The sequence below is a fragment of the Nymphalis io genome, chromosome 27, assembly GCF_905147045.1.
Source record: "Nymphalis io chromosome 27, ilAglIoxx1.1, whole genome shotgun sequence".
Taxonomy (NCBI): Eukaryota; Metazoa; Arthropoda; class Insecta; order Lepidoptera; family Nymphalidae; genus Nymphalis; species Nymphalis io.
Window position 1 is genome coordinate 2,723,655 of NC_065914.1, and position 23,576 is coordinate 2,747,230.

General features: G+C 40.7%; 2 protein-coding genes across 4 annotated transcripts in view; one reads left to right on the forward strand and one right to left on the reverse strand.

Annotated features, from left to right (window-relative positions):
- Window positions 1-23,576, reverse strand: part of LOC126778942 (fatty acyl-CoA reductase wat-like) — a 280,657-nt gene that overhangs the window by 36,768 nt on the left and 220,313 nt on the right. The window lies entirely within an intron of this gene.
- LOC126778769 (neurofibromin-like) overlaps window positions 1-23,576 on the forward strand; it is a 76,559-nt gene that overhangs the window by 15,652 nt on the left and 37,331 nt on the right. For all 3 annotated transcript variants that reach the window (XM_050502402.1, XM_050502400.1, XM_050502401.1), the window contains exons 17-41: window positions 2,628-2,718; window positions 2,942-3,008; window positions 3,240-3,288; window positions 3,800-3,971; window positions 4,420-4,562; window positions 5,006-5,114; window positions 5,435-5,541; window positions 7,412-7,528; window positions 12,488-12,642; window positions 13,569-13,732; window positions 14,254-14,406; window positions 16,090-16,268; window positions 16,700-16,835; window positions 17,494-17,584; window positions 17,890-18,064; window positions 18,196-18,379; window positions 18,852-18,904; window positions 18,987-19,187; window positions 19,724-19,846; window positions 20,165-20,303; window positions 20,754-20,918; window positions 21,547-21,648; window positions 21,945-22,082; window positions 22,518-22,698; window positions 23,044-23,150. In XM_050502402.1, coding sequence (XP_050358359.1) covers window positions 2,628-2,718; window positions 2,942-3,008; window positions 3,240-3,288; window positions 3,800-3,971; window positions 4,420-4,562; window positions 5,006-5,114; window positions 5,435-5,541; window positions 7,412-7,528; window positions 12,488-12,642; window positions 13,569-13,732; window positions 14,254-14,406; window positions 16,090-16,268; window positions 16,700-16,835; window positions 17,494-17,584; window positions 17,890-18,064; window positions 18,196-18,379; window positions 18,852-18,904; window positions 18,987-19,187; window positions 19,724-19,846; window positions 20,165-20,303; window positions 20,754-20,918; window positions 21,547-21,648; window positions 21,945-22,082; window positions 22,518-22,698; window positions 23,044-23,150 — 3,301 coding nt within the window. The remainder of the gene's footprint in view (window positions 1-2,627; window positions 2,719-2,941; window positions 3,009-3,239; window positions 3,289-3,799; window positions 3,972-4,419; window positions 4,563-5,005; window positions 5,115-5,434; window positions 5,542-7,411; window positions 7,529-12,487; window positions 12,643-13,568; window positions 13,733-14,253; window positions 14,407-16,089; window positions 16,269-16,699; window positions 16,836-17,493; window positions 17,585-17,889; window positions 18,065-18,195; window positions 18,380-18,851; window positions 18,905-18,986; window positions 19,188-19,723; window positions 19,847-20,164; window positions 20,304-20,753; window positions 20,919-21,546; window positions 21,649-21,944; window positions 22,083-22,517; window positions 22,699-23,043; window positions 23,151-23,576) is intronic.

Here is a 23,576-nt window from a genome sequence, read left to right on the forward strand (position 1 = left end):
TCAGGCCAAGGAGAAAGCTAGGGAAGAACTACTGGCAGGCCTGAACCGGGACCCCTGAGGGCGTCCGTTCCGCGGTGTGCGTGGAAAATTACGCACAGAGACAATGTCGCCGGATCTCCTCCTGCGCCTGGTCGGGGAACTCTTCCCCCATCCAGGTGAGCATGTCCCTCCACAGATGGTCCCTCGCTCCATGATTGACGACACAGTGGCTCCACCACTGATCACGGAGCTGGAGATGGAGGTGGCCTTCGACTGCTTGAGGGCCAAAAACACTGCGCCGGGCCCAGACGGGATTCCAGGGCGTGTTCTATGTGACGCTCTGGAATACCTAGGCGTAAGGCTTCGGGAGCTGTTCGACCAATGTCTGTGCAGCGGGCAGTTTCCGAAGCCTTGGAAAGAGGCAAAGTTGGTCCTGTTTCCAAAGCAAGGTCGACCGCCAGATTCTTCCTCGGCATACAGGCAAATTCTTCGAAAAAATTCTCGCTGCCCGTCTTATTCAGCACCTCGACAAGGTGGGGCCGGGTCTGTCAGAGGCTCAGTACGGGTTCAGGGCGGGTCGATCAACTATCGACGCCCTGGACGCCCTGAAAACCCGGACCACGGATGCGGTGGCCCGAGGGGACGTAGTTCTGGCAGTATCGATAGATGTTGCGAACGTCTTCAATAGTCTTTCTTTCGAGACTATTGGGGGAGGCACTCCGATACCACGGGGTGCCTCCCTATCTCAGGAGGCTGTTGGGGGCATACCTCCAGGACCGGGTAGTCCTCTAGGAGGGGTGCGATGGACGTCTTGTCCGGCGTCGCTTAGGCTGTGGCGTTCCACAGGGGTCAGTTCTTGGCCCAATTCTGTGGAACGTTGGCCTCGACTGGCTCTTGCGGACATCCGTCCTTCCCAGAATGGGGGTGTTGTGCTATACGGACGACACTCTCATCACGGCGACAGGGCGGAATTTTCAGGAGGCGGCTCGCCTGGCCGAAGTCGGTACGTCGCTCACAGTGGACCGCATAGGAATGTTGGGCTTGAGGGTCTCTATCTCAAAAACGAAGGCTCTCTTATTCCACGGTCCACGTCGAGGCCGCCCTCGAGGGGCGTGTATCACCGTCCAGGGGACGGTGATTAAGGTGCAGGCCCACATGAAGTATCTGGGCCTGACCCTGGACGGAAGATGGAGCTTCGGGCAGCGTTTTGTCCAACTTGGCCCGAAGCTCATCGACTCTCGCCCAGCAAGCCCTGATTCGCAGGTGAGAGGAGGATCTGAGGTCCCCATCAGCAGGCCTGGCGACAGTGGAGGCGATCCGTCCCCACTTGAGTCGCTGGGTAACGAGAAAAGGCGGCACACTGACCTTCAGACTGACTCAGGTGCTTACTGGACATGGGTGCTTCGGTAAGTACCTGCACGGAATAGTCAGGCGGGAGGAAACGCCCTCCTGCCACGAGTGTGGTGCGCCTACGGACACGGCATGCCGCACTCTGATGGAGTGTGTCGCTTGGGGGCCTCAGCGCCTTTCCCTGGCGACTTTAATCGGCAGAGACCTTTCGCTGCCGAGCGTGATAAATGCCATGGTTGGTAGCGAAAGGTGCTGGATGGAGATGGTCTCCTTCTGCGAAAATGTCATGTCGCAGAAGGAGGCCGCGGAGCGGGAGCGCGAGGAGAGTGCCTCCGCTGACCCGCTTCGCCGAAGGAGACCGGGGAGAAGACGTCGGCGCTATGCGCATCTTCTCCTCCCGCCGTGAGTGTCGCTGGGGCCAGGGGTCTCTGTATCCCGAGTACCCCCTAGGATTTGGAGGCCCGCAGATGCGGGCCAACCGTCGGGACGGCACGGTAGTATGCGCAAGCGATCCCGTGACGTACCGCTGGTTTTTTAGTGGTTATTCAGGCGCCTTCAGCGCCGGCGAGTCCCACATACCCCCCCACCTCACGTGGGGGAAACACATAAATGTGTTTTTCAGCGAGAAAAAAAAAGAAAAAAAAAGTTGGCTTGTCTCCTTCAGAATAGTATGAAATCGGTTAGGAGGAAATCATCATTATTGTACATTTTTAATGCTTTTATTTAATGTTTGATAAGGGTCAAATGATGCAACTGAATTTGAAACCTGTCCCAATGTCTCGTCCAACACGTATGTATGTACTCATAGTGTTTGTTACGATACGAACTAGCAATATGATCTTGAAGTACTGTTAAAATTTGTTGTGAGAATTTTTGTAATGATAAGGCGTTAAGCCTCTATGTACCGTTGGCAAAACGATTAAAATTATTCATTTTTGTTTTTGTGCATTATGTTTATATTTTATCCAAAATGAGTATTGAAGAAACTCTTTTCAAAAAAGAAATAAACGTTTTTTAAACGTTTGTCTAAAGTTTGTTTTATAGCTCATTCCTATGGTAGAAGAAGTAAAGACAATCAAACTTTTGGTTTACACGTACCCATGCGTTTTGCTAAATAATTATATTATAAACTTGGATCAAATAGAGACACTAGTTAGCGATTCTATTTAGTTTTCATTATAAATATTGGAAGTATCGTGCTCATACACCCATAGACTCGCACAGACCCGCACAGACCCGCACCGGCACAGGCGGTCCGCGTCGGTGCAGTCGCAGTGTAAACTTACGCTCGTGCGCAGGTGCTCGCTGTGCAAGCTGCTGCAGAAGTACCCGAAGGGCGTGGCGGGCGACGAGCCGCCCGAGCCGCCGCACAGCGACCACGACGGGGAGGTGCGGGCGCGGTTCTTTGTTACTGCCTTTCCCCACGGGGACAGTGGGGGCACACTGACCACTGGCTTAGCGACACCTGAACTCATTTACTTCAACTTAGTATTTTTCTTTTTATAAATAAATGTATATTGCCTACATTTAGATTACGAAGAAGTTATCACGTTCAAACGGACGTTAGTATTTAATCTATAACGATTAAAAAAAACACTATTTTCTCTTTTAGATGCAAATCCAGGAATGGGCGAACATGACCTCGTTCCTGTGCGCTCTCGGTGGAGTTTTTTTTCAACGTAAGCCGGCCCCCGTGTGGTCTCAATTGCACACTCACGATGAGAACATTGATTTGTTTATTTATCATTGTATTATTTTGTATGACGTTATCAGAGTGGGATGGAACCTTGTCAAAAGTAAATCGAACAAAGGAGCGATAGCAAAGAAGTCCGAATAATAATTATTATAAAAGAATGGTGCAGTTGAATTGAACATAAAATAAAATTTAAAGAGTATCATTTCTATTTCAGATACCAGAAAGTATAATGTTTTAGCAAACATTTACACAGAAGTCAGACAGTAAGTTTAATTATATATATTTTTTTAATTCAATGTTGTAGTTTTTACTTCCTACACAGACGTCGTCATATTTCTTGCCAATTCAAACAAAAAAATAATGAATTATACACTTAAACCTTCGTCGTGAATCTACTGGTGGTAGAGCTTTGTGCAAGCTCGTCTGGGTAGGTACCGCCCAACAGCAGTACTTGGTATTGTTGTGTTCCGGTTTGAAGGGTGAGTGAGCCAGCGTGATTACAGGCACAAGGGACATAAAATCTTAGTTCCCAAGGTTGGTGGCGCATTGGTGATGTAAGGGATGGTTAACATTTCTTACATGCCAATGTATATGGGCGTTGGTGACCACTTATCTTCAGGTGGCCCATATGCACGTCCACCTTCCTATTTTATATAAAAAAAAAGAATCACTCCGTCCATTGGTGAAAACCGTAGCGTTTTTGCATTTATCGCGTTCATACAGACGGACGCGACGGGAGGACTTTGTTTTATAATATGGTATTTATTTTTATAGATTCATTGGCCAGCTATTGAGATTACTACTCTACAGTAAGGAACGCTTCGGCGCCCAAATACAGAGTCACTTCAAGGAATTGGTCGACAACGAAATGTCTCCGGCACTGTACCCGATACTATTCAATTATATAAAAGTAACAGTCGACTACTTCTTCGATCAGCAACAACAGGTATGATATTCATTTTGATTCTTTCTCACAATTAATATATTTTTTAATATAAAATAGGTAGACATCCTGGCAAATGAGCCTTGGAGAGTGGTTACCATTGCCCATAGACATTGGAACTGTTAGAATCATATCATATCAACAACCCCTAACATACCCAATGCTTTTACAAACCACCAATCTAAGGAACTTAACAATACATCTTAGATGTGATGGTTGGTGGCGAATTGACAGTATATAGAGTGGTATATATTTCTTGTAGAGCCAGTAAAAAAAGTCTAATCAAACTCAAAATCTATAGGAAACCTATAGAAAAAGGTTTCCAAGTTTATTTTAAAACTTTCCAGCCCGAGATAACTTATCACAAACACAAATAAATCCAAGGTACAATACATGATCTGCGTTCTAGATACACGTATTATATACTTTAATATATTAATTATACTTATAGGTGATGCTAACAGATATAAACACGCAATTCGTCGAACATACGATATTCATAATGAAAAGTATATTGGATAATAAGAAGAACGACCAGCCCTGTGAACATTTTAGCACTACTTCCATCGAAGGATTGATGTTAGATATTGTTAGGTAATTATATTTATAGTTATGTATTTCGCGCGATTTCACCCGCTTGAAATGGTCCCAGAGATGAGTGTGTTCAAATAAAGAAAACGAACGAGTATATACATATATATATACATATGTAAAACATCTAGTGCTGTGTGCGCAACCGTAACAGCCTGTGAATGTCACACTGCTGGGCTAAAGGACTCCTCTCCTCTTTTTGAGGAGAAGGTTTGGAGCTTATTCCACCACGCTGCTCCAATGCGGGTTGGTGGAAGCTGTGTGCGCAAACACACTCATAATTCGATGGAATGGTAATCTAACACGACCGAATTGGAGAGTTCAAGCGTGGGACCACCGGCTTTGGTCCGTAAGAAAACGTTCAAATTCCTGTATGTCTTCTTCAACTTTTCTATAATAATTCGACCACTGACCGAGCCTATAATAATACATATACTGTTCCGTAGATACGTCCATCACCTAGACATGACGGTGCAGTCCGTACATATCAAGACGAAGCTCTGCCAAATCGTTGACGCAATGATGAGGCGGAGAGATGACCTAGCTGTCAGACAGGTAATTTAAAAAATTAGTCATCCGATTGTTAAATGGCCCCTTTTATGATCTTATGGTAGTGGTCACAACCGCGCATAGACATTGGCGCCGAAAAAAATATCAACCGTACCTTATATAGCCAATGCGCCAACCTTGGGAACTAAGATGTAATGTCCCTTGTGCCTGTAGTTACACTGGCCTACTCACCCTTAAAACCGAAACGCAACGATACTAAGTATTGCTGTTTGACGGTAGAATATCTGATGAATGGACGGTACCTTAACCTGTACCTTTAAAAACACAGTACAGTTAATAATTCCATCGTCAAACGTTTCATCCAGGAGATGAAGTTCCGCAATAAAATGGTGGAGTACCTCACAGACTGGGTCCTCGGGACCTCTCATCAAATCGCACCGCCCCTGAAAGCGGACGCTTCCTCCATTACCAGGTAGTACATACAGCTTTGTTTAATTAAAACCATCAATTAAATTCACTTGGCCGATAAATTTAATAACCGTAGACAGAGAAGCAAATAGACCAAGGGGCCGTGAAACCGCGATTGAAACAGAGATAGTTTGTCAATGTGTGCGTATAATGTTGCCATAGTAACTGCATTCCCTGTTTTGGGAGATAAATAATTTTCAGGATTTAATTAAAACAAAATAAGGTTATTAAATTTTACTTTTTAGTGTTTATTATACATTTTTGTAATTAAAATATTTTTTTGGTTTCCAACTACACCCAAAAACCGTTGCAATGTTTGTTTTTGTTTCCGTTATCAATAGTACTTCAGCATCTTTATATGGTACTGGATTAGCATTCTCCTCAGATGTTGAAATCTAAAACATTCAATAAAATTATTAATAAAGGATGGTTGCCACATATATTTCTATGTTAACCTCTTGACTCGGAATCTAATAATATTATAAATTAATGAAGAATGTTAAATGATATTGTCGTTAGGAAATTATAAATAGGAGAACGAATAAATTAAAATAACATATTTACATATAACGAAGCACTTTAGGTTATTATTGGACTCCGTATTTATTTGTTTACATTGTCGACGAGTCGATATTTTTTATCGAAAATTGGGACATTTTTTTAGCTGATACTGGCAGCACTTACATGATAAATAATTATAGGTTATTAATGATAAAATCTGGAAAATACTATTATCTTTAGGATTTTAATGCAATATAAGGTTCCGTCATGCTATGGCATAAATACACATCACTGAGAAATTATAATTAGGGACAAAATAGTCTTACTTACGCGTGAAAACACACGCCGGCAATTTTCTTTATGCTGTCGCTTTAACATGAAACAATACGACAATGAACCTTCGATATAAGGATTGTTTCTCGGCCTTTTCACTGGATTAGAATCGTTTTCTAACATAAAAATAAGCGAAAATTAAATAAAAAACACAATGAACGCACCAATTGTCAAGTTTGTTTCGCTACTTGAGTAGCGAAACAAACACCAAAACTGGTCACGCGATAAGGGGCAAAAGATTTGATAATTCTATCTCTGTCTAAACCATTTGTAACGTAATTTTCGTTCTCTTTCTTGTGTAAGTTTCTCTGTCTACGTTAATAACCAATTGTATTTAATAATAATTATTTTAAATTTAACTTTGTAACTCTGTTTTTCAAATGGTAAATGAAATTTAGGAAGTGCTTTCCATTATTCACATTTGACATAATTATGTTTTATTTGATGAATATTGGTATTGTTCCACATTAAATATACCCTACTGGGTATGGGGTATGGGGTATCGAATAACTAGATAGCGCGCGTAGATAGATTTAGGAATGTGACATATTGAATGAGCGCCATCATACGCCATTAGGCATGCCTAATGGCGTATTTTACAACCAGTATTATGGTACATGTACTATGGTACATAAATTAACAAGATGAAATTTAATTCTTGGAATAGGATATATATATATATATTTCTCATTCCATACATGTGTGATCCACATTGTGTGATCTTATAAGATAAATTGTATTATATCCTAAACATAACTAATATTATCAATGCGAAAGTGAGTGTGTTTGTTTGTGTACTAATGTAGTAGTAGTAACTATTCAACCGATCATCATGAGATTTTGTATATACGTTGTCAGGGATACAATAAAGAGCATAGGGTACCCACACATACTGTATCTTTGATTGATTCACAAAAAAAAAAACATTATTTTTATGTTTCTCCAAATGACTACTAATTCAGTCTTGCGATCTAAATGCACTGTACCACCAGCGGTTTGGTAGTCATCCTCAACAGTGTGATCAGGTATTATATTTCCAGGGAGCTGGACCAGGCCTGCATGGAGACCGTGGCGGCGCTGCTTAAAGGTCTGCCGCTGCAGCCCAAGATGTCCGACCGTGGAGACCTCATGGAGACCAATAGCCAGCTTTTCTTGAAGTGAGATTTACATGGCAGATATTTTTTATTTATGCATTTTATATAATGTTTAGTTATGTAATAAATACACTTACTCAATGGTTTATGGCTTGTACCTCTCACTCATAAAATATTCTACCGCAAATCAGCAATACAGCTTTGAAAGGTAGTCACAGTAGCCAGTAGCCACAGATACAAGGAACATAGAATCTTAATTTTTAAGGTTGGTAACGAATTTGCGGTGTACGAGATGGATTAATATTTCATACAGTGTGCCAATGTCTGTGACCCATGATTACCATTATTAATTAATTCGTCATACTTCGTAAAGGGGGACGGAGTTGCTCGCGTCCGTAGGAATTACCACCTGTCCTAGGCCACCCTACACGTATCCCCCGGGCGGTGCCAAACGAGCTTCAACGCCGAGCCACAGGCGGCGGTCAATTAACCTGTATAGGCCTCAGCCGGCCTAGGAAAGTTAAATGCCCCCTAAAATAGCTGCAATACTGCCTTGGGAAAGTAGTATGTGTATTTTCTCCCAAACCCCCCTCTTTTTTATGGAAATGTCAAATATTGAGAAAGATTGTATGTCATGCGATCCGGCTAACCCCCGGCGCTCTCTGGTATCCGGGCTGGAGAGTGTGAAATTGGCTACCGAAGACTTGATGGAAGTAGGCGACCAGGCTTCCATTAAAGTGAATGCTACTGGCAGCAAAAAGCTTACTCAGCAGGTCTTACACCGAAGTCTGATTATCACCAGGCCTAGAAGCAATTCCCTGGGAAGTAAACCCCCAGAAAGTTCCCAAGCCTTGGCAGAACTACCGAGCGATACGGCTACACAAAATACACCAAGCCTGCAAGGCACTATATGCTCCCCATCATGGCAGAGAGTACCAGGCACTAGAAATCCGAAACGAAAAAAAGTCAGTGACTCCCCAGAGCATATAACCACCAGCAACATGTTCAGTCAATTACCATTTGAACTAACAGACGAACCCACTGTAACCAAGAAACCAGTTGAGAAAAAACCTATCAAGCCTCCACCCATAATATTGTATGGCATAGAAGATGTCAATAAATTAACTGAACTCGTGGAAACTGTTGCAGATAAAAGTTCATTCACATATCGGATTACAAACAGAAACCAAATGAGAATCAACACTCTAGATACAGGCCTACAAAAGAATCATCACCAAATTCCGCGAAAGTGGCTTAATTGGTCACACATTCAACAAAAAGGAAGAACGACTATGCCGTATTGTTATCCGGAATCTTCACCACACAACACCTAAAAGTGAGATAAAGGAAGAAATCGAAAAAACTGGAAACACTGTTGTCGGGGAAATTATTAACTCTAGATATGGTCCTGAGAAAAAACCAACCTCAACATTCTTTGTAAATCTCCTACCTAGCCAGAACAACAAGGCAGCTAAAGAAATCAAATACATCTACCATCAATCGGTAACCATAGAGGATCCCAAGAAAAAAAATTCAATTGTACAGTGCCAGAGGTGTCAGCAATATGGACACACAAAGAATTACTGCATGAGACCGTTCCGCTGCGTGAAATGCGCGCAGGCACATAAAACTTCAGACTGCCCAAAGCGTGATAGAAATACACCTACCCAATGTGCACTGTACCAAGGCTCCCACCCGGCAAACTACAAGGGTTGTGTGGTGTACAGAGAAATACTTGCCAGGAAAATCAACAAATACGGTCACCGAAGAGTTGATAGACGTTCTATTGCAAAAGACAACATGATTCGAGATATAAACCTTCCAAAAAATACTGCCCAACAATCTTTCTCCATTCCTCCATTGAAGAAAGAAAATGAACCATATTCTTACGCCAAAGCTGTTAGAAGCGCGCCAGACAAAGTGACCACAGAAAACGTCATACCTAATGAAAAACAAAACCTAACAGTATTAGAAACTCTCCTCACCAAACAAAACGAGAAATTTGACCTTATCTTACAACAAATGAGTACTCTAATGAGCCTCATGACTACACTCATAACCAAACTACAAGGTTAAAAGGCCTCGGGCTAAGACTGGCGACTTGGAACATAAATGGACTCTCACCCAATAAAGATGAGCTCGAGCTACTAATAGCCGAGCACAAAATAGACATAGTCCTAATATCCGAAGCACACTGCACAGACAAAACTAATGTCAAAATCAAAGGGTTCCAGACATATACTACAAATCACCCTGACGGCACAGGTCATGCTGGATCTGCTATAATTATTCGGGACAAAATAAATCACCATCTACTGCCTGAATATAAAACCGATCAATTGCAGGCAACTACAGTCGCAATACAAGACAGGTGTGGATATTTTAATGTCTCAGCTGTATACTGTCCACCAAAACATCGAATAAATTCCGATCTGTTTTCTGACTTCTTCTCAAATCTAGGCAATCGCTTCATAGCAGGAGGTGACTGGAACTCCAAACACGTCCACTGGGGTTCAAGACTAAATACAACTAGGGGAAGACAACTAAAGTTGAGCGTCGATATTAATCATTTAAGTATAATTGCCCCAACAGAACCTACCTACTGGCCAGCCGATCATAATCGAACCCCGGACACACTTGACTTCTTCGTAACAAAAGGACAAGCAGTACATGAAGATCGAGTAATGCTCTGATGGGTCATCTGATCACACCCCAGTCTTATTAACTATCAGCTCAACAATAATTGAAGTCGAGAGACCTACAATATTATACAACCAGCATACTGATTGGCCCTCCTTCAGGGAACACATTAAAGAAAACCTCAATCTAAATATAAGACTCAAAAAAGCAGAGGAAATTGAAACAGCAGTAGTGCAATTTACTAATCTCATACAAGTTGCCGCGTGGAGAAGCACGCCTGCCATTAAATATAAGAATCAGCCCACAAACATACCATTGGAAATAAAGATCATGATCCAAGAAAAACGCAGATTACGCAGAGTCTGGCAGCTAAGCCGTCATCCGCAAAACAAGGCCGCCCTTAACAAAGCCATTGTAGAATTGAAGGAAGCTATAAATAATGCCAATGATTTAACAATGCAAGCAAAGTTGGAGTCGTTAACTGCGACTAAAACCAACAACTGCTCGCTCTGGAAAATCACCCGTTCTTGTGACAGACCTAACTTACCAAAAACTCCAATAAAAAAGGGAAACGACTGGACTAGAACAAGCCAGGACAAAGCGGACTTGTTTGCTTATCATCTAACAAGTGTTTTCAAACCGAATGCAACACCCGACAACTCATCAGAAGAATATGTTGATCATATTCTAAAACAAGACTTTCAGATGGACCTTCCCCCTAGACCTGTGTCGCCCGCGGAAGTCATAAAAACGATGAAACGATTAGACAATAAAAGTGCACCAGGTTACGACCTGATAACTAAAGAAGTACTGCTGGAACTACCGAGAAAGGCAATTGTCTTCATCGCCATTATTTTCAACGCTATGTTACGAATAGGGTATTTCCCGAGTGCGTGGAAAGTCTCAGAAATCATCATGACTTACAAGGCCGGCAAATTAATGACTGAAGAAACGTCCTATCGACCAATCAGTCTGTTGCCTATTCTATCCAAGGTACTGGAAAAGACAATACTTCGCAGAATTATGCCTAGACTATTGGAACGCAAAGCGATACCAGATCACCAATTTGGGTTTAGAGAACGCCATGACACAGTGGAGCAAGCCCACAGAGTATGTGACGTCATAAGAAAGTCCTTAGAACAAAGAGAATATTGCTCGTCAGCGTTTTTGGATATTCAGCAGGCATTTGACAAGGTCTGGCACAAAGGCCTACTATGTAAGATCAAGCAGAATATATCCCACTCATACTTTCCCATATTCAAATCTTACCTCGAGGATCGCATATTTTATGTGAAAGAAGGTGACGCAACTTCTAAGTTCCAAGAGATTGATGCCGGGGTGCCACAATGATCTGTCCTGGGCCCCATGCTCTACATGTTGCACACTGCTGACCTACCGCTAACGCCAGGGATAACCACAGCTACATTCGCAGACGACACCGCAATATTAGTAAGTAATAAAGACCCAAAACTGGCATCAGAGAACTTGCAAAAGGGCCTGAACAAAGTAATCGAATGGCTCCAAAAATGGAAAATAAAGGCTAGTGCTACCAAATCAGTACAGGTGACATTCACCCTTAGAAAAGGAGACTGTCCACCTGTAAAGTTGGGCCAATGTACTCTACCCAGCAGTGATCATGTAAGATATCTTGGCTTACACATTGATCGTAGATTAACCTGGAGGCATCACATTAAATGGAAAAAACAGGAGCTTCAGCTAAAGTACAACAGCCTATACTGGATGCTAGGAAGGAACTCCAGACTCTCTTTGGACAACAAACTCCTTATATATAAAGTCATCCTAAAACCCATTTGGACATACGGTCTGTAACTATGGGGCAGCGCAAGCGATTCCAACATAAATATACTCCAACGTCAACAGAACAAGATCATAAGGACAATTGCAAAAGTACCATGGTACATAACCAACAAGGAAGTTCACGAGCACCTTGAAATGAGAACAATCAAAGAGGAAATTCGGAGTTTGGCAGCTAAATACAAAGACCGGTTAATCCATCACCCAAACGAACTCGCTCGCCAACTCACCATGGACCAGTATGTGAGACGACTAAAACGTCATCATATCCTAGAGCTAAAAGACCGGCAGTAGCTCTGGGCAGCAGATGAGTAGACGCTTCCAATGGGAAGCCACTCCGCATGACAGCATCACTGAACAAATTTGCTCAAAGCCTTGGGGCTGATAGCAAATACACACAGAGAAAAAAAAAAATACTTCGTAAAATTTTAAATAATCTTTAATTTTTATTAAATTATGAGGCGAGCGAAACTACGAGAAGCGGTAGTAATAAATAAATGGTCTTCTAGTATATGTTCTTTGTTATATATCACTTTTCGCGGTAAGTTATTTAATTATTATTTCCAGGTATTTCACTCTATTCTTGAACTTACTGAACGATTGCAACGAGGTCGAGCTGACGGAGGGCCCGGGACGTCTGGCGACCTTGAGGAACGCGACCATCCAGGCCATGTCCAACTTACTCTCCGAGAATATCGAATTCGGACTCACGCATAGTATTGGTAAGTGAGAATAACATTTTTTTTTAATATTATGAGTAGTCGGACGAGGTAAAGGGCCACCTGATGATAAATTGTCACTATCGCCCATAGACATTGGCGAGGTAAGAAATAATAAACATTCCTTACATCGCCAATGCGCTATCAACCTTGGGAACTTTGGGAACTGAGATATTATGCCCTTATGTTTGTAATTACACTGACTCTTATTAATAATTAATTATAATTACACTGACTGACTGGAACGCAACAATAATAAGTATTGCTGCTTAGTGGCACAACATCTGATGAGTGGGTGGTACCCACCCAGGCGGGCTTGCTCAAAGCCCTACCACCAGGTAAATTCGAAATAACAAATAACAGTTACCATGGTAACCGCGTCCTTGACAGCTGCAACGTGTATGCTGCCAGAGCTTTTGTCCACAGATAAACCTTAACAGCCTGTGATTGTCCCACTGCTGGGCTAAAGGCCTCTCCTCTTTTTGAGGAGAAGGTTTGAAGCTTTTTCCACCACGCTGCTCCAATGCGGGTTGGTGGAATACACATGTGGCAGAATTTCAGTGAAATTAGACAAATGCAGGTTTCTTCACGTTGTTTTCCTTCACCGTAAAGCACGAGATGAATTATAATCACAAATTAAGCACATGAAAATTCAGTGAGGCTTGCCCGGGCTTGAACCCACGATCATCGGTTAAGATTCACGCGTTCTTACCACTGGGCAATCTCGGCTCACAGATAAACGCTAACAATATATTTACGACTGCCTTTACAGGACAATCATCTAGCAATAGTAAAGTCTAACAATAGCGCAAGCAAGAAATTTTGCTCGATTTTCCCCTCCAAACACCGTTTCTGCTTGTTGCGGTAATGGGTATCACACCACATTGATTCAATGACTGATCCTTCGAATTTTGCAATTTGTTAAACAGATTTGTGTTACCATCGCGATTTACAAATGCGAGCTGCATTCATGGAAGTTTCGACAAAGATCCTGCAGCAAGGCACAGAGTTCACAGCAGACACCCTGGCAGAGACCGTTCTGGCGGACCGCTTCGAGCAGCTCGTTCAGCTCGTCACCATGATATCGGTTAAGGTGGGTGGAGCGATTCCAAGGTACTTACAGTAACAGGCTGTACATGTCCCACTGCTGGGCTAAGACCGAGGCATTTTAATACGTAATGTTACCCATAGTAAGTAAACAATGTCGTTAGGATGGGAAAATAAAACGAATAGTTTTAATTATGATTGAAACAATGACATTATTTAATTTTGACCTTTTTTAAAAATTACTGATGATTTTTTGTTACTTTTAATTTGAATTTGGTTAGATTGAATCTGCAAGTGCTATGTACACTTGTAATTGAGATGCACATTAGATATACTATTATTGCTTTATAAATTATTTTTTCAATGCTTTATGTGTATGTTGTAAGTGCGCTATTACAAATAAATAAATAAATAAATAAATAAATAAATAAATAGTTTTAGTCAACAAACGACAGCCATACGTTTGGTTTTGTCACTGGCTCAGTTTTTATTGTGATAATTTAGGTATGCTGTTGTAATGCATTTAAACAGCAAATTAAAAATAATAAAAATGTGGCAAATTTCCAGGGTGAGCTGCCGATCGCTATGGCGCTGGCGAGCGTGGTGGGCTCCGCTCAGATGGACGAGCTGGCGCGCGTGCTGGTGTCGCTGTTCGACGCCAAGCACCTGCTGGCGCCGCTGCTCTGGAACATCTTCTACCGGGAGGTCGAGGTCTGTGCGGTGAGTGACCCTTACTATACAAATTCTCTGGTCTCTGGCTCATATTTGACCAACCTTTTTTTTGATAAGTCACTTACGCCTGAGTTATATGTTTTTTTTTTTTTTATAGAATAGGAAGGTGGACGAGCATATGGGCCACCTGATGGTAAGTGGTCACCAAACGCTCTTAGACATTGGCATTGTAGGAAATGTCAACCATCGCTTATAGCCAATGCGCCACCAACCTTGGGAACTAAGATTTTATGTCCCTTGTGCCTGTAATTACACTGGCTCACTCACCCTTCAAACCGGAACACAACAATATCAAGTATTGCTGTTTTGCGGTAGAATATCTGATGAGTGGGTGGTACCTACCCAGACGAGCTTGCACAAAGCCCTACCACCAGTAAACACACATAGGATCTATGTTGCATCTCGTCGTATCTATCCGTTCCAAGGGCATATCCGGTTACACACGTACGTCACGCAGCAAAATTTTCATTTTAATTTACATGATATTTAATATAACGCAATAGACGAAAAAAAAGCCGAGATGGCCCAGTGGTAAGAACGCGTGAATCTTAACCGATGATCGTGGGTTCAAGCCCGGGCAAGCACCACTGAATTTTCATGTGCTTAATTTGTGATTATAGTTCATCTCGTGCTTTACGGTGAAGGAATACATCGTGAGGAAACCTGCTTGTGTCTAATTTCACTGAAATTCTGCCACATGTGTATAACACCAAACCGCATTGGAGCAGCGTGGTGGAATAAGCTCCAAACCTTTCCTCAAATAGAGGAGAGGAGGCCTTTAGCCCAGCAGTGGGACATTCGCAGGCTGTTACGGTACGGCAATAGACGAATAGAATTGATCATATTTCGTCTACGTAACTTAATTCAACAGTATATCGAATTCATCATACACAATTCGTGTGATGAATCCCAAAAATAATTTCCATGAAACGTTCTTCATGTAACAAATGTTTTTAGGACATTCTAAGGTACGAGGTACATTTCGAGGTCCGGGCTTTATATATTTCTCGTTGAACACAACATTAGCGTCATTTAAAATACAAGTGGTGCCACCTATGTTCTTCACGAGTAATAGAGGAACTATGTTTATATGTATAGATATAAATGCGATGTAGTTCCAAGGCGACCCTACTAGCGCCATCTTGCGTGTTGTAATTATCAACAACTGCCACGTTGGTGGATAGAGGGCAGGGGCGATGAAAAGTCTGTTCCTATCTTTCTCTGACATATTTGTCTTAAAGTTAATCCATTATGGTGACGTTATTGATTGGTATATTAATATTAGCTACCCCGGTTTCGCACGGGTAGAATAATGTTCTACATAAAACGTTTATATTGAAGGACAAAAACAAAGAACATTTCTATTTTTTTTTTTTTACAGAACAAACATTTTAACATTTTTTTTATTGGGCAATTGTTTATGAACGCAATAGAACAAACATACAACCATTTTTATTTATATACAAGATTATTTACTGGAATTAAATAATTAAAAATAATGTCAAAGAACCAATATATAGAATAATAATTATGCAATATATTATAATTAGATACTTGCCATATATACAAATTGTTGTTTTTCTATATACGAGTATATAAGCTTCGATATTCGTTTTTATTTTGTTTATTTTATAACAAAAAAACAAAGAATTATGTAAAATTATTTTTTAGGTCTCGGACTGCATGCAAACGTTATTCAGGGGGAATTCGCTGGGCAGCAAAATTATGGCCTTCTGTTTCAAAATATACGGCTACGGATACCTCCAGAGCTTACTGGAGCCGCTGATAACAGCGCTGCTGGACCAGGCGAATTGTAACGCTAGTTTGAGCTTCGAAGTCGACCCCGCTAGGTGAGAGCATATGCTTACAATAAAATAATATGGTTCAAATTTTTTTACCTTTAATTTTATTATTGCAAGGCAACCTGGTCGTAATTTTTTGTTTATTTAGTACAGTTTGGATGACTGGCAATCGAGCCACCTGATGGTAAGTGGTCACCACCGCCCATAGACATTGGCACTGTATGAAATTATTATTATGTCCCTTTTGTATTTACACTGGCTCACTTACCCTTAACACTGAATACGACAATACTAAGTATTGCGCTTTGGTGCTAGAATGTGTAATGTATGGGTGACAATTAAGTAGAAGCACTGTAAAGAATATAATCTGTTTCTCATACCGTCAATACGCTGCAAACCACGAGAACTATATCATAAATAGCTTATACCAATGGCAGAAATATGAGCTCGGACTTATACATGCCGTTTATCCAATGCAGGCTGGACCCGACCCACGACATAGAAATCAACAGGAACAATCTCCGAAACCTGACACACGAGGTCTTCGAGAGGATCATCGGTTCCGCCGATAAATTCCCTTCGCAGCTGCGGAGCATGTGTCATTGCTTGTACCAGGTATGAATGACTTACTTGAATCAAGGTTTTTTTTGGGTATGTCCCTGGAACACCATTGATTATCAACAGGCAACTGTATATATCTATGTTTTGTTTGTTACGTAATAACTAATATCATGAAATTTTGCATACATATCGACAGATGGTACAGAAAAGGTTATCCGAAACAGTTAACAAACTTCTCCCCCCTTCCCCCTCTTAAAATGCAGGCGAAAACTAGTCTACTATATATTTATTTATATATTTAAGCCGAAGTGCTCTAGAGGTTAGAACGCGTTCAAACCTAGACAATCACCACTGGATGTTCATGTGCTTAATTTGTGTTTATAATTCATCTCATCCGTTGAGCGTGAAGGAAAACTTCGTGAGGAAACCTGCATGAGTCTTAATTAACTGAAATTCTGCCACATGTGTATTCCACCAACCCGCAATGGACCACCGTGTATAAGCTCCGAACTTTTCCTCAAAAAGGAGAGGAGGCCTTAGCCCAGCAGTGGGATATTCATAGGCTGTTACTTACTTTTAAGAATAGATTACTGAAAAAGATTGGTCAACATTTGTACTTTTTATATTTGGACTAAAAACAATTACTTCAGATAATTTGCCTGAGAAGCCGTAGGACATACTTGATGTTAATCAACTTTAATTAAATTTCCAGGTCCTAAGCAAGAGATTCGTCCAGTTTCCGCAGACAAGTGTGGGAGCGGTTGGTACCGTTTTATTCTTACGGTACATAAATCCAGCCATAGGTGAGTTTAACAATCGCAGTGTCATTAATGGTTGTAACCCAAATGTCAGTGAATATATGTACTGTGTATGAGCAGCTTGGTGAAGGGATTGGAATGTTGAGTTCCTGTTTAAAGTATGAGTGAGCCAGTGTAACTACACGGACAATCGGATATAACGTTTTTTTTTTTTACTTAGGTTAGTTGTGTATTGACAACGTCTATGGATAGTGGTGACCACCAGTTGACATCCATTTGCCAGTCTATCTACCTATTTTGAATTAAAAAAAAAATAGCTATAGGCCTAAAACCAATCTTTTCGCTTCCAGTGTCCCCTCAGGAGATGGGAATAGTGAAAAAACCCATTCCACCTCACATCAAGAGAGGGCTCATGCTCATGTCGAAGATTCTACAGAACATCGCGAACCACATGGAGTTCTCCAAGGAGCAACATATGTTGCCCTTCAACGATTTCCTGAGGGAACACTTTGAAGCTGGACGCAAGTAAGAGAATTGTTTGATTAATTTGAGACAATGTTTCCTGTCAGCCCATTAGCTGTCAGAAAACCTTCTTACCTGACATGAGATACGGTGTCCAAACGTAACTGTAACTTTAATACGTAAGATATTTACAGGTTCTTCATAGAGATAGCATCGGACTGCGAGACGGTGGACCAGACCTGGCACAACCTATCCTTCATCAGCGACGTCAACGTGGTGGCGCTGCATCGCCTGCTGTGGAACCACCAGGAGAAGATCGGAGACTACCTGTCCTGCAGCCGTGACCACAACGACGTCGGGCGGCGACCCTTCGACAAGGTGAGGTTTAAATACTTTGAGTATGAATGGTATATAAAGACAATTTAGGCGACATTCTCACAGCGAAAATACCGATCCGTCAAAATATTCAGCGATCTTCCTTGAACGAGGCGTGAAGAGGCATCTTGCGGGCCGGCAAGGCGAAGGCGGCTAGTGCAGAACATTCTTCCCGACTGTACTGGCCGTCGTCGCGTATGGACTCTACTACCACTTACCATCAGGTGGAGTAGAGTCATTTGCCCTCCCGGCAAATATGTAAAAAAAAAGATTCGTTTTAATGGTCCGTTTTATGGTATTCGTTTTTATTCACTAATTTTAACCAATCAAAATAGTCTTGTGTATGATTACTCATTTCATTTTAATATATAAACATGTGCGTGTATACTATGTACGTTGAGTATGTACGTGTGTGTCTTCTGAGGATTGTCCAACAGTATTTTACGCCTTAAAATATAATTTTTTTTATTTACAGATGGCAACACTTCTCGCCTGTTTGGGACCACCTAAACATAAGCCTGTGGAATCGTAAGTTAATCTTTGATAAATCACAAAACTCCACTAAGCAATGTGACCTTGGCACATTTTCTAATATAAACTCAACTCGCAGCGCTTCACGTCTTCTGTTCTCGTCGTACGCGCGCTGGTCTTCCATTGACATGTCGTCAACGAACTTCGAGGAGTTTATAGTCAAGCACAATATGCACCAGACAGAAGAATATAAGAGCATAAAGAGTTTAAATATCTTCTACCAGGCCGGCACCAGCAAGATCGGGAACCCGATCTTCTATTTCATTTCTAGGAGATACAAGTAAGTTGTATATTTATTTTAATTTCAAAATTTATTTTAAATCACCTAACATACCTACACAACATAACAAACAACCCAGGTAACATATACGAGTAATATATATAGTAATAGTACTCGCCCGTGCATTAGGGGATAATTCCTTGAGGCTTAAGCTTGCTTTGTACCAAATTTTATCAAAATCGATTCAGTATCTTAGCCTTGAAAGCGTAACAGGAAGACATAGTTACTTTTACATTTATAATGTTACTATAGATATTTCAATAAGCAAAGTGAATAGTTAGACAAACGCGAACGTCACGCGTCACATACATACCTACGTAGACTTATAGACTTCTATTTGCCAAAACGTATTGTTATTCGTCGTTGAAAGAGTGAGATTATAATGTATTATTATAAACAAACACACAAAGACAGACTTCGTAGGCAAGTCAGTAGATAATCAAAGAAAAAAGAATAACTATTAAGTTTTCAACTCGTATTTAATCGAAAATATGAAATAATACAAAAAATAGTATATTTTTTTGTCATTTTTACAGGATTAGTGAAACAAATGCGGACTTGCTCATATACCACGTGATTATAACCCTGAAGCCGTTCTGCCAGCAACCGTTCGAGTTGATCGTCGACTTCACACAGACGAACTCGGATAACCGGTTCAGGTGAGCTTGATAGACATTTATCTGTTCTGTGTATTATTGTGACTCATCGATTATTGTTTAAGTTTTGTCTCTTTGAGATATCTTTATTAGTGCTCGGTGCGATATATGAGTCACTGTGTGCGTGCGCGCGTGTGTGCGCGCGTGTGTGCGTGTGTGTGTGTGTGTGTGTGTGTGTGTGTGTGTGTATGTGTGTGTATGTGTGTGTGTGTGCTTTTACTGTGATTTAAGATTTTATGTGAAAAAATTGTGAGAACATCTTGCACTATAAATTAGAATCTTATGCGTTATTGAAGTAATGTCCATTGTTCTATATTACAGGACGGACTTCCTGCAGAAGTGGTTCAGCGTGCTCCCCAAGGTGGCGTACTCCAACGCGCACGCTTGCTACATCTACAACTGCAACAGCTGGGTGCGGGAGTACACCAAGTTCTACGAGTCCATCCTGGCGCCGCTCAGGGTATGTCACTACTCACGTAAGCAGGGCGACACCACAACTGGACATCTGGTGTTGGCATAAGTCAACTCACTGATCTAACGATACAATACAATATTCACAAGGGATATAACATCTTAGTTGGTGAAAAAGAAGGCTCATATTTCTTACTGCGTGATTATACCTACCTATTTTATATATACATACATATAAAAAAATGTTAACTCAAATATTTTAACGCCATTGAATGCCTTTTGAATAATTTAAAGAACCGGGAAAAGTGCGTTTTAGAGCAGAAGTGTAAGCAAACATTACACTCAATTGTAGTCCATTTAAAAATATATTGTACAAACATTGTGAAAAAAAAATCGAGGCCTTTTTTTTAAATTTAAAATGTTCCACTTACCTTTTTTATATAAATAATAAGATGTATAGTGGCAATTCTTAATAAAGTATATCTCGTTTTCTCTCCAGGGCAATAGAAAGCTCATATTCATAGATAACCACAGTCGCCTCAGCGATTACGTTGATCCGGAACAGCAGAAGTTACCAGGAGCGATTTTGGACTTGGAAGAAAATCTAAAGGTCTTCAATAATGCTGTGAAATTGTCGCACAAAGACACCAAAGTTGCCATAAAGGTATGCACATAATGATATACATTTTTGGACAAAGAAGCCTTTAAAGTCGCACTCGATATTAATATATTTAATTAATTATATATATCATTACTAAAAGTATAGATTGCCACATACCCGCTGCTATAAAGATGTCGTATTTACTAGCTGTGCCTGCGGTTTCCACCCGCGTATAACTTAAAGAAATAACTATAAGCGGACTTATAATATTTCAGTATATACAACATTTTTAGTTTTATTTACGTTTGATATTAGCTAAAGTTTCACCCAATGTAACTGAACAGTTATTTGATAGCATTTAAGTGAAGTTAGCCACAATACATTAGTAAAAACCGCACTCAAATCCGTAAAGCCGTTTTGAAGATTAGCGTGCACAAACGCACGGAAAAAAAATTGTAACAATTGTTGGTTCGACGCAATAGTTGATAAAGACCCCCGATAATAGTTTTACTCAAATATCTTCCATGTACAGACAGCGATCAACTACAATTTTATAATATGTTTAGATTTATTTAATTATTATTTAAGCTGGCAATTAAAAAAGTTTATAATCATACATAATTCCCCGTTAAAAATAAGTTTATATCATAAATGCAATAAAATGTTCTACCCAAAAATGTGTCATCAATAGGTGGGACCTACGGCTCTTCAAATAACGTCAGCGGAGAAGACGAAAGTGTTGGGTTTGCCAGTTCTCTTGAACGACGTTTACTACGCTTCGGAGATTGACGAGGTGAGTGTTTCCATCATAACTAAGAATGTAGTAAAGAAGATAATACTTTGATTGATTTTCGTCTGATCGGGTTTTGGTCTTGGTAACTATACATGACAGAAAATGGCCAATCAGATTATAGTGCGCAAGTATGTGCGCAAATCAAAGTGCACTCTCGCTTATGTCAATCCAAGGTCAATTTTTTTAGTATAAAAATGCAAATAAAATAGAAACGTAATAAATTTGTCATGGTAGAATATTTGACGAGTAGGGTTCGCACAAGGTCCTTCCACTAATGAAAATGTTCTGAATTACAGGTGTGTCTCGTGGACGAAAACCAGTTCTCGCTGTCCATCATCAACGAGTCGACCCCTCTGAGCTTCATCCACTACGACTGTGACAACATCGTGCAGTCCATCATACATATCCGGAACAGATGGGAGCTGAGTCAGCCTGTAAGTCACTTGTGTGATTTATTACTATATATATGTCTTTATTTTAGGGTCTATTGATAATTTATAAGATCATTTTATTTCGTTTTAGTATCATTGTTAATTGATTTTTAGTTAGTGAAGCGAATAGGCAAAGGGGCTCCTGGTGTTAGTTGGTCACCACCGCCCATAGGTCTATACCTATGGGCGGTGGTGACCGTAATAAATTTTAACCGTTTCTAACACCGCCATTGCGCCACCAATCTTGGGGACTAAGATGTTATGTCACTTGGAAACGTTTATCATAATAGTTGTAAGCACTTTGCATAAAAAATTAAAAATCTGTATTAATAAGATTTAGTAAATAAATTTGTATTTAAAATTGATTTCAATGTTCGGATATATTATGTAGCATTATAAAATAAAAAATTCTAATTTGGCTATGTCTTGATGTGCCAGAACTCGATGCCGGTCCACCAGTATATCCGGCCCAAGGACGTCCCGTGTTCGCTGCTGAACATGGCGCTGCTGAACCTCGGCTCCAGCGACCCCACGCTGCGGACGGCCGCCTACAACCAGCTGTGCGCGCTCATCGCCACCTTCCACCTCAAGATCGAGGGGCAGCTGCTGGACACTTCGGGTGAGTCCAGCGCGAGGCGATGTTATTTACCACTTAAACGTAAATCAAAGTTCGCATTATTTTTTCTTAAATTATTTCAGGAAGGCAGACGAGCAAATATGCTTGTTGGTAACTGGTCATCTTTACCCGTAGACACTGGCACTGTAAAAAATATCAACAATTCTACTAACGTCAATATTGTACCTGTAATTACACTCACTGCTTAAACCGGAATACAACAATATTCAGTATGAGTACTAATATGAAACGAGAGAAAGTTACTTACCCAGACGGGCATAAAAGAATCCCTACCACCGTCCGTATATAGATTATATAATTTATTTAATGATATAATAATTTGAACAGGACTCTGCACTCCTTTCAACAACACGATCTTCATAAAGTCGGTCAGCGAGAAACTCGCTCACAACGAACCGCACCTGACCCTCAGGTTCCTGGAGGAATGTATACGGGTAAACATATTGGAAATATATTGTTACGTTACGTTGACCGTCAGCCAATCGTGAGTCATCCTTTTGGTTGGAAAGTACGCGTGTTGATTGGAGCTTGAAATATATAATAAATGTAATTGTGGAATTATACTTCTGGTGTTATTTCTAAATTCCTTCGGAGTGTAAAACTATTAAAAAATAATGTATTGGGTTTTTTTTGTCTTGTTTGGAGGATATTGTCATTATAAATTATCATATTTTTATTAATTGCCTCATTGCCTGGAGAGTAGATAGTGCGCGCCTGTGTTTGTTTTACGGTTAAGCATTGTGATGTCTCCTGCGCAGTTTCCTATTCGTACAGCGATCTCTTTCAAGCATCATATGATAGAAGCGTAACTATGAGAATGAAAAACTACATACAAATATAAACGCATATAATGAAATAGA